Source organism: Balaenoptera borealis (assembly GCF_965194805.1).
Source record: "Balaenoptera borealis genome assembly, chromosome: 15".
Taxonomy (NCBI): domain Eukaryota; kingdom Metazoa; phylum Chordata; class Mammalia; order Artiodactyla; family Balaenopteridae; genus Balaenoptera; species Balaenoptera borealis.
In genome coordinates, this window is record NC_138871.1 from 91,686,029 (window position 1) to 91,696,622 (window position 10,594).

General features: G+C 58.7%; 1 protein-coding gene and 1 long non-coding RNA gene across 3 annotated transcripts; one reads left to right on the forward strand and one right to left on the reverse strand.

The window, feature by feature from the left end:
* The first annotated feature begins 857 nt into the window (after positions 1-857).
* Positions 858-6,132, forward strand: TMEM18 (transmembrane protein 18). Of its 2 annotated transcripts, none has more exons than XM_082357495.1 (5): positions 858-1,026; positions 1,986-2,103; positions 4,432-4,486; positions 5,527-5,620; positions 5,708-5,848. In XM_082357495.1, exons 1-5 carry the CDS (start codon positions 970-972, stop codon positions 5,798-5,800), a joined length of 417 nt encoding a protein of 138 aa, XP_082213621.1. In that variant the 5' UTR covers positions 858-969; the 3' UTR covers positions 5,801-5,848. The 2 variants fall into 2 exon arrangements, with proteins under 2 accessions (XP_082213621.1, XP_082213620.1); XM_082357494.1 differs by having other exon boundaries at positions 864-1,026; positions 1,983-2,103; positions 5,708-6,132.
* On the reverse strand, positions 5,996-6,559 carry LOC309612149. Its single transcript, XR_014235012.1, has 3 exons — positions 6,280-6,559; positions 6,179-6,207; positions 5,996-6,136 (listed from the first exon to the last, which is right to left on the reverse strand). It is a non-coding gene; the product is annotated as an uncharacterized lncRNA (long non-coding RNA).
* Between the last annotated feature and the right edge of the window lie 4,035 nt (positions 6,560-10,594).

The following is a 10,594-nucleotide window of genomic DNA, read 5'->3' on the forward strand; positions in this document are numbered from 1 at the left end:
AGGAACCCCTCAGCACCCTTCACTCTCCCTTTCCTCCAATGGACTTTCCTTCAAAGCAGCTCTCTCCACTTCCCCCTTTTTCTCTATAAAATAACACGTTCCTGTCCTTTGTTTGCCCAACTTGAGTGTGGTTTTGCCATAGGTTACATGTCCCAAGCTGCAATTCTTTTCTATTCCGGAACAAAGCCATTTAGCTGGTAAAATTACTGGCCGTTTTGTTTTTAAGGTCCATGTGAGCTAGAAGCGATCAGCACCCACTTCTGGAGCTGACGGTAGAGTGAGCATCTGGAGACCGTGATTTCTCAGAGGGGCAGGGGCACTGTCCCCTGTCCCACTCCATCCACCGACGTCCAGGACACTGTCCCCCTCCGTGCAGGGCACTGTGCCCCTCTCTCTCTGGGGTCCAGGTCACTGTCCCCTTCTGTCTCCCAGAGTCCAGGTTACTGTCCCGTTTTCCCCAGTGTCCAGGTCAATTCCCTCTCTGTCCCCCGCCCGAGTCCCGGACACTGTCCTTTTCTGTCCCCGGGATCCAGGTCACTCTCCCCTATGTTCCTAGGGGTCCAGGTCACTCTCCTGAGCGATACCCCACGCCCCCAGCCCTGGGAGTTGCGGGGGAGGAAAGCAGGGACGCCCACTAGCCCCCAGTCCTCCGAGCTGCCATTTATGAGCGCCCGTCACATAGGAAGAACTAAAACGTCCCTCTCGCAGCAGCTCGGGGAGGAAAACAACGCTGGCGGCTACTCGTAATTCCTTTATATTTATTTTAACACCACGGAATCTCGCGAGATTTGAACCTGTTACCGGGCACTGGAGATATCGCGAGATGGCAGGGTGCCTGCCGCTTCCGGACACAGCAGGCATCGCGACAAGTGGAGATAACGCGAGAGGACACCAGAGGACTTCTTGACCTATCCGGGCGGGGCGGGGAAGACGAAAAGGTGGTGGTGAGGTTGGGCCTTTCCGGGGGCGATGTCGTCTGCATTCTCAGTCAGCAAGTTCCCCGTCAGCATCCCCGCCGTGATCACGGTAAGTTGCTGCCTCCTTGACAGTTCGGTCGCTGTCGGCAGGGGCCTCTCCAAATTTCCCAGCCTCCGCCGGGGAGGCCGGCGGCGCCGGCGGCGCCGGACGGGAGGCGTGGGTGGGGGGGGGGGGGGGTGCAGGGTCGGGGCCAGTATCTGGGTGGGCGTGGCGTGGGAGGGACCGGGGCGTGGCGGGGGGAGGGGCCGGGGCGTGGCGGGGGGAGGGGCCGGGGCGTGGCGGCGGGGCGAGGTTGGAGGACCTTCAGGGCAGGCGGGATGCTGAGGTGCGGGGCGGTCGGGGGTCGGGGGTTTGCGGGGAGAGCTGGGACCTCGTGGCGGCGGGGAGCGGGGAGGTGGGCCGTCCTGGGCTGGGATGGGGGGTCCGGGTGGCGTGGACCCGCTGTGGGCAGAGTGGCGGGGCGCGGGCCGCTCCGCCAGCACCCGTGACCCCGGGGGACCTGAGCCTCAAGGAGGGGATCCGAGTACAGGGGTGCGGACGAGCCCACCTCTGGAGTTGAGCAGACATGCGGTCGCAGCACTATCTGGAGGGCAGGGTGTGTGTCACAAAGGCGGGAGAAAACCACGTCTTGCAAGTTTGGGTGGCCCGGATTTCTGAGGCTTTAATCACTGCTCTGAGGAACTGGTAGCTTTGCCTCTGGGGGCGACCGAGTGCATCCCCGACCCAGGCACCACTTTCTCATCTCCCCGCGGAGGAGGGTCTTTAGATTCTCCCAGCCTGAAGTGCAGTTCTGTTCGACACGTAGGAAAGCCTTCAGTCCTGTGTGGGGGCAGCCAGGCACGGCCGGGTGACAGTCCCTGGACGTGGGTGCAGTGGGGGTCCCTGTCCCCCCTCCCCGTGTCCTGTGAGGCCTGGGGCGCTCGGGACGTGCTCAGAGGGGAGGCAGCGTGCAGCCTGGTCCAGTGCAGGGGGACCCTGAGGGGTTTCTGCTGTGTGTCCTCCAGCAGACGGACTGGACGGAGCCCTGGCTCGTGGGGCTGGCTGCCTTCCACGTGCTCTGCGCGCTGCTCACCTGCTTCTCATCGCGGAGCTATAAGCTGCAGGTGGGGCACTTCCTGTGCCTGGGTGAGTACAGTTCCGCGGGGAGTACTTCCAGTGCCTGGGTGAGTACGGCTGTGTGCTGCGGCAGCGCGTGGGCGCGTTCTCTCTGTAGCCCCAGTGATATGTGAATGTGCTTGTAAGGCCTCCCAACGCTCCTGTCTTGTGTTCTACTTTGATTGCAGGCCGCTCCCATATTTCACTTGTGGGTTCTGTAAAGATAAGGTACATTTTGGATATTGGATTTGAAAGGCGTCTCAAGCACCTGTTGTGTTCTGGGGAGGGTGCTGAATACCAGTTACACAAACGAGAGCTGGGTTTGCCGAAACGCTGAGTCTGTACGAGAGGCTCCTCTGGGGGCTTAGCTGCTCTGCGTGCTCTGGGAGGGAGTGCAAACCAGGAGGGAAAGCTCTGTGGTGCAAAAATAACACACTGCCCGAGTCAGTTTTGAAGGTAAGATCTACAGGGTTTGGAGAAGGTACAGAGCTGTGTGGAATCATTGAGAAGGATTTCACAGAGGAGATAAAGTCATGGTAGGGGCTGTAAAGAGTGAGTAAAATCTCTTTTTCTTCGGGTAAGGAACAGATGTCTGGCCCAGGCCTGGCATCTGGGGCGGAGGCAACGGGTGAGAGCACAGGGGTGACGGACAGAAAGGGTGGGCCAGGTGTCAGAGGAACCACATTCTGACGCTGACCAGTTAGAAGTACGTTCAGGCAGGAAAGGTGGGCCGGGGCCTCAGAGGCTATGCTGGGCTCTTAATCTTGCGGACGTTGGGAAGATGCTGAAGATCTTGCTTGGTAGTTTAACAAAGTCCAAAAACTCATCTTAACTGTGATTTTTCAGTTGGCCTTGTGCAAGGTGGGAAATCCAAGCAAGAGGTCGTCTTAGGACAGGCGCGAAGCAGCAAGCCTGCATCACAGAAATAGTCCTGACGGTCGGGGATGGATGTTACTTCGTTTCTTTACGTGAGAGCCCTAGTAAGGAACGCGAGGGGTGAGCAGGACAGACGGGCCCCTGAGCCTCGTAGAGCTGGTGGGGCCCCAGCGTCCACTGCGTAACCACAGCCCTGCTGCGCGTCATGGCGGGAGAGGCGGGAGCACCGTGAACCCTGGGAGGGGCCGCACTTAAGTCACTGCCCTGCCAGGTAAACTGAGGGGGGAGGGTGCGGGGGAACCAGCCAGGCAGCAGGCGTTCGAGGGCCGGAAGGGACACTCCAAGCCCCGGGAATAACGTGTGCAAAGGCCCCGAGGCAGGAAGCACAGAAAAGGTGATGGCCTCAGCCACAGAGCCTCATGCAAGGAGCCCATACTTGAACAGCTTTGTGAACCTGGGAGCTACGTTTGGGTTTGTTGTTTTCAAGGACGAACAGAGGGTGACTGTTTTAGCGTGGGGCTGATAGATGCTGGTCTAAGTGCGTTTACACATCTGATGGCGCATTTAATTCTCACACCTGCAGAAGATTGGGATGTTATTTGCTGCAGTTTCACAAATGAAGCACAGACTGGTTCACTGCTCCCCAGCTCCTGAGTGGGGCGCGTGGTCGATGCATCACGTTGCCCTCCGGGGAGGTGGGCCCCCCGTGCTCAGGCCTCTCTTCTCCTCTCCCGTCTCCTTTCTTTTGCTTCCTTGATGTGCGTCTCCGGGTCCAGTCGTCGAGGGAGGGGTCAAGGACTGCTCCCCCCATTTTACCCCAGGAACCGGAGGGTGTGCACGTTTTTACAAGGCTGAGGCTCCTGGTGGCCGTCCTCCCCCTCCTCCACCCCCTCCAGGCCCTGAGCAGCACGTGGTGCCGGGCCAGCCCGCGGTCCTCCCGCCCTGGGTGGGCCCCCTCCCCACGCCCCCAGCGCTCCCCGCGCTCCAGGTGGGACTGTGAGGGCGGCCAGGGCTGTCCCCTCGGCTCCTGTCCCCTCAGGTCGGTGCTCCCTCCGTGTCTTTGCCGCCAGCACCACTGGGGGGTCCAGGCAGCCGGAGGGTGGAGGCAGGTGGCCTTCAGCTCCGGTCTCAGGGCCCTCGGGTTCCACTGCCGGCCTTGCACCCGACGGTGACCTGCGGGGCAGGGAGGTCGGCAGACGGCGCAGTGCGGCCACGGTGGCGTCGGGCGGGAAGCCTGGTCCCCGCGGCGCTGCCCCGCTGAGGGCTGGCCTGGTCTGACCGAGACCTCCGGCCTCGTGTGTCACCTTGGGTTTCCTTTCTGTGTAATGTTCCCTCACGTTATGTGTGAAATAGAAGTTACGTCTCATCCAGCGTGGCGTTGTTCTGTCACGTTTACGTTACGTAGCACGTTGTGAAGGATGTGTAAGGCGGTGGCGGTGGGCTGGTCCCCTGACTTCTCACGTGGGCTTGCTCTCTTCTCAGTGACCTTAGTCTACTGCGCGGAGTACATCAATGAAGCGGCGGCAGTGAACTGGAGGTGAGCGGCCCGGGCACGCGGACCCTGCGTGACACCGTCCCCGTCAGCGGCAGAGCACACCGGGAGGCCCCCCGCCCCCTTCACGATGAGCCTTGGACGGTGACCACCGTCCGGTCTCCTCGGTCACCGTGGGCCCTGGAGGCCCCCCCCCCCCAAAACAGAAGCGCTCTAGTCCTGAAAACGCTGGTTCCCCGGTTTCCGGGACACCGGCCATTCTGTCCTCACCCGCGTGTCCTTTCCTGCTCACACACCCGGGCAACCCACTCCGTGTCCAGTGAGCACTGTAGAGTCGACCCTTCCCCTGGGCCCCCCTTCCAGAGCCGCCCCCAGGCCTTCTCCTCCCTCGGGGGCCGCAGCTTCTCCTTCTGGACCTCGCAGGTCGGGCAGGAACCCTCGGGAGGCTGGAACGAGTGGGGAAGGGAGCGCCGCCGTCCCCCTGTGTCCCCGCAACCCGGGGGACGACGTGGCCCGATCAGCACCCCGCCTCCCGGCTCTGCCTTCGGCACCCGGACCGCACGGGCCTCAGAGCAGAGTGACAGCCGTGCCCTGGCCGCCGTGCCCTCCTGGCGGCTTCAGGCCCCTGTCGTTCGGTCAGGAGCCCACCCTCGGCCCCCCGCACGACCCGGCCCCCGCTTTGTCTCTTCCGCTTCTAATTAGGACGCACATGCTGAGCACCCCTCGCTGGGCTCTGTTCACTGTGGCCCCAGGGCGATGACTGTCGCTGAGTCAGTGACGTAAAGTTCGTGTCCTGCGCCGCCACTGAGCGGGACGCTGGGGGCAGCCTGGCCCGGCCACGCCGTGTCCCCCTCTCCGGGGGCTCGGCCTGAGCTTGCATGGGGGCCGCAATGCCCCTGGAGGGCCTGGGGGTCGTCCCCCACGGGGTTAGGAGGGTCGCCTCGTAAAGGGACTGAGGTCGCCATCGTGTGCAGGCGGGGCTGTGCGCCCACCTCGTCCTCCTGTGTGGAGGGGCTCCTGAGACAGAGTATCACGAGAACGCCGTGTTGTGACGCCCCGTAATCTTTAAATCTTTCTTGAAACAGGTTGTTCTCGAAATACCAGTATTTCGACTCGAGGGGCATGTTCATCTCCATAGTGTTCTCGGCGCCCCTGCTGCTCAACGCCCTGGCCATCGTGGTACGTGCGTGACAGAGCTCCAGGCCTCCGTCCTCCCCACACGGTGCGTGTCCACTTCTGATGGCGTCTCTGCACGGTTCTTCCCAGGTCCTGTGGGTGCGCAAGACCCTGACCGTGATGACCGAGCTGAGGACCCTGCAGGAGAGGCGGAGGGCGAGGAGCAGACCCAAGGAGGAGTGACGGCTCGGAGCCGGCCCCGCGCGAGCATCCTTCAGACCCCGTCCGCTCCTGGAACGCACCTAGACCAGCTTCTAGGACAGAGTTTACCGCACGTCCACCAGGGCCCTCGCCGGGCCTGCAGGGGCTCCCGTCTCTCCAGTTAAGTTGTAAGCAGACGGAGCCGCGCACGCCGCCACGCGTCCACAGCACTCCTGCGACCGTGTGAGCTACCAGACGTCCGTCCACGTGGGGACGGTGACTGAGTGAGGGACAGTGCCATCCACGCGTGGGCACCTCCGTCACCCCGTCACCCCCATCAACCCCCATCACCTCCATCACCCCTATCATCCCCGTCACCTATCACCTCCATCACCCCATCACCTCCGTCACCTCCATCACCTCCTATCACCTCCATCACCCCCCGTCACCTCCCATCACCCCGTCATCCCCATCACCTCCGTCACCCTGTCACCCCCGTCAACCCCCATCACCCCCATCACCCCCATCATCTCCTATCACCTCCATCACCTCCATCACCCTGTGTCACCTCGTGTCACCCCGTGTCACCTCCATCACCCCCCGTCACCTCCCATCACCCCGTCATCCCCATCACCTCCGTCACCCTGTCATCCCCGTCAACCCCCATCACCCCCATCATCTCCTATCACCTCCATCACCCCTGTCACCTCCATCACCCCCGTCACCTCCGTCACCCCGTGTCACCTCGTGTCACCCTGGTTTGCACAGCGGTGGCCTCTCCGTGTGGTGCTGCCACAGGACAGAACACGAGGGGCTGCCTTGCCTTTCATCCAGTTAGAGATGTGACGACACTCGGAGGCCCCGGGTCGGGATCCACGGAAGCAGTGGCTGGATGAGCCCCTTGAGTTGTTTTCTGGAAGGAAAGTTACAAGTAAACACAGTCAACATTCACCTGTTTCAACTAACAGATTTTTTTATGGCAAATACAAAGATTGATTATATTCCTATGTTCCACCTTCTTTTTACCCTTTGGGTGTCCTGGGACGTGACGCTGTTGGTTTATCGGAGCAGGTGCACTATTTCCCAGTGATGTCCGCTCTGTAAACCAGCGTCTGTGCAGGACGCTCGTGGTCTTGTCACACCTGGAGCTGCAGCTGGAGGGTGACAGGTGAGCAGAGCCCCTGTCTGAACACACAGCGTTCCGTAAAGAGGCTGCTGTTGGCTCCTGATTCGGGTTTAAGAAAATACTTTGTGAACAGTTACCATAATTTTCACAAGATAAGTGAAATACATTCTTCAGATTTCAAAAAGAAAAGAAAATCTGTTCATATGAAAGCTTTTATATTTAGAAGCTCAAAAGGTGACACTTTGACAGATTATGAAATTAAATCTTGAAATCCAGATATATAAAGTTTTTCTAGGTAGTTGTAAACTCTCAGTAGAGAAATTATTTCCTGAATTTTGACATTAGTTGTAGAAGTGAGTAGGTAGAACTTCCTAGATAAATCTACTGGAGATGTTATCCTGAGATTTTTTCCAGTCCCTCCTTGATGTCTTAAACTTCTGTATTGATCGTTTTAAAAATCGGCTTAAAAAACAGCATCTCATGTGAAGTCAGATTTTAAATTTCTTGTACCTGGCAGCATGCCTCATTGTGCATTTCTGGAAATTTCCACTTCAGGGTGTCTAATGGTCTCATGGCTTCAGAAGAGTCCACTGCGTCCCGAGTGATTTCCTTGGAGAGCAGGGCCGAGCTGGCCGGTTCCCTGTGAGTGCGGTGCCCTGGGAGCACGGGTATGGTGGGAGGGGCTGAGGGTGGGAGGCTGGTCCCCTCCAGCCGTGCGGTCAGGCCGGGGCCCAGGGGACAGAATGCATGGATAGGAACATCCTGGCCTCGGCCACACAAGCCAAGGAGGTTCTGGGGCATTTTCACTGTCCATAATTATTTGGGCTGTCTTAATATGGGACTGTCTGACTGGATCTCAGTTTTCCTGTGACAGTAGTGTAATAACATTGCTAACTTTGCATAAATTTGGCGTTAATGGCATATCAACCTAAAGACATGACGTGGGCCTTTTTGTTCACTGGCGTGTGCAATTTTTTTGGAACAGTTTTATTTTCACAAACAGACTATTTTTTAACTTTTTAGTAAGTTCACATTCAGTGGCTAATTCAGTGTTAACAAATATTTCTCTGTCCTCCTGCTTGGGGAAATCCTACAAGCCAGAAGTGTCCCCAGAGGGTTTGGGGTGTATGAGCCTTGCTGCGTGGGGCTTGACAGGAGGGGTTCGCAGGGGGCCTCCTGGCCCGTTGAAGGAAAGCATATCCCCATTCCTGGTTTCCTGCGGTCCCTTCTCACCCCAAAGCTGTAGCAAAAGGGGGTGGATTTGGAGCCAGAGAAGGATGCCAGGTGACGTTGTTTGGGCATCTGATGGAAGTTTGTGTGAGTAAATGAAGCAGACCACAACACATTTACACATCGGCTAACATCTACATGAAATAAATAAGCAAAACTGTAAAGACTACAGTGTGTTTGTGACTGTTTTGAACTAACTGCGTGTCACTTGGCTGTCACCTTCTGCCGGCATCCTTACAATCTCAGCAGGCGTCCATGAAGGGATGTCAGGGCCACGGTCTCTTCCTGACGGGTTCGCTTGCCGAGAATTGTGGTGTAAACCACAGAAAATAGAAGGTGTTACCGTGAAGTTAATCAAGATAAGCTTTTTGCTCTTTAAATTGTGCTCTGCAAGTTGTTACTGATGTCATAGTTATCAAACCAAAATAGTAAATTCAGTTTATGTGAAATCAGATTTGAGTGTTAAAGTTACATGCATTTCATAGTAAAAGTTGCAAAGTTGAAAAAAGTTGTAAATTCAGACAATTTATATTTTGACAGTATAAACATTTATCCAAGAATCTCTCAAGACATACTTGGTATGTAATTCAAAGGTCTAAAGTTTTGAAATACATTGAGTAGAAATTGGTGGGATTCTGTTCCCTTTCCTGCAGCATAGCATCCAGCCTCCGTCATCACCTCACTTCCTTTTGTAGCTGATCGCCTGCTTAGGTTGGGTTAGTGACCAGGAGACCTATCTCCGCAGCCAAGGGGTGTGTGTGTGTGACAGATGCAGAGCGTCCGCTGTTTACTCCCTGGAGTCTCCGTCTGGAGCAGAATAACTGACACTGAAAACGGTCAGCGATTGGAAGTTCAGGTGCAGACAGGATGGGTTTCTGTGTTTGCAGAGCTGTCACATCCGCACCCTGGGGTCTCCACACCGTCCTGGGAGTTTTAATACCCCTGTTCCACAGCAAATTAAAATACACAATTATATTCCAGAACAGGAGCCACAGAATATTGTTGTGGAGTTCCACGCATTAGTGCATGTGATTGTAACGAGTAACGTGTTCATGAAAAACTTCTCGGGAGTCACGTGTGCGTGTGACGTGGGTGCAGGGAGGGGAGGGTGCTTCCCGTGCTAAGTCTCGGCCCCGCGGAGGCGCCCTGGGAGTAGCTCCTTTTGTAAGATCCCATCTCCTGCACGAGGAGTTCCCAGGGTCCCAGGGGATTGCTTAGAAGCGTACAGCGTCGCTCCCTGGGGGACAAGACCGCGGTGGGAAGGGGTCTGCCTCGCGTATTTAATAAGATCGCTGTAAGGACCAAAGCATCCGACACGTGTCAGATCTCCCTGCACTGCTCTTGCTGGGCTGGTGGTAACACGGGGTTTATCTAACGTCAGAATCGCCTGGAGCCCCCGGGAGATGTGAAGCCTCAGCTGTCCCCGGGCGCCCAGCAGGAGGACGCGGACAGGTGACCACAGGGCCAGCAGGCTTCTCTGGGCAGGTCGCAGGCGGAGCCCGACCTCCGCCGGTTCCACCGCGCTGTTAATCCGTTTCTCAGCCTCCGCTCGTGTTGGCACATGCGACCCCCAGGGGGCGCTAACGCCCCGTGTCACCGCCCGAGGCTGAGTCCAGGCCAGGCGGCCTTGCCTCTAGGAGTGTGACGCCTGCTGTCCCGGGCTGAGGGCGCCGAGCGGGCCCAGGGGCTCTGAGTCCCTTTCTTCACGCGAACTAGGTTAACAGCGTCCAGACTACGTCGTGGCCCACGCACACGTGCACACAGGCACACGCAGGCGTCTGGAGGTCAGGAACTCGCCCTCCTGTGACACGAGGGGACACCGCCCGGCCGCAGCAGCCCGGCCCCCGTCCCTCCCGCTCAGTCAATAAGCCCATTTGCTCGTGAACTGTCTTCTAGTTGCAAGGCTGCTCCGCAGACAGACTGGGCCAAGGAAAGGGGGGCCGTGGCTGCTACGGGGAGCCTGTGGTCACCGCGCAGCCGGGCCCCGAGGATGTGGCAGCAGCCAGTTCACCCCCCACCGCGCAGCCGGGCCCCGAGGCTGCGAACGCGGGCTCCGGGTCTGCCGGGTCCCGGGGCCCCGCGGTGGTGGGCGTGAGCGGGAAGCTGACGGCGTCCCGGGCGTCCGCCTGGCCTGAGGGCCCGACCCTCCGTCCTCAGGTGGAGGGGGGCCCGCCTCAGCCTGGATGTGCCCCCCTCCCCCCCGAGTCCCTGCGTCCGTCACAGGCCGGCGCTGAGGCCAGCACGACCGGCCTCGGAGTCCCAGAGCGTCAGATGGGGCCTTCGTCCCTGAATCCCCAGCTCTGAGCGCCCGCTCTGCCCCTGAGTGGGACCCGCCTGCTGTCTGCTTCCGTCTCGGCAGCTGTTTACACGTGTTCTGCCTGACCTTGGATGCCTGTGTCGTCACGACACAGCAGGGACCAGACCCTCTGGAAACGCGGCCTCACGTGGGGGCGGCAGGAAGGCCGGCAGTCCCGGGTCCC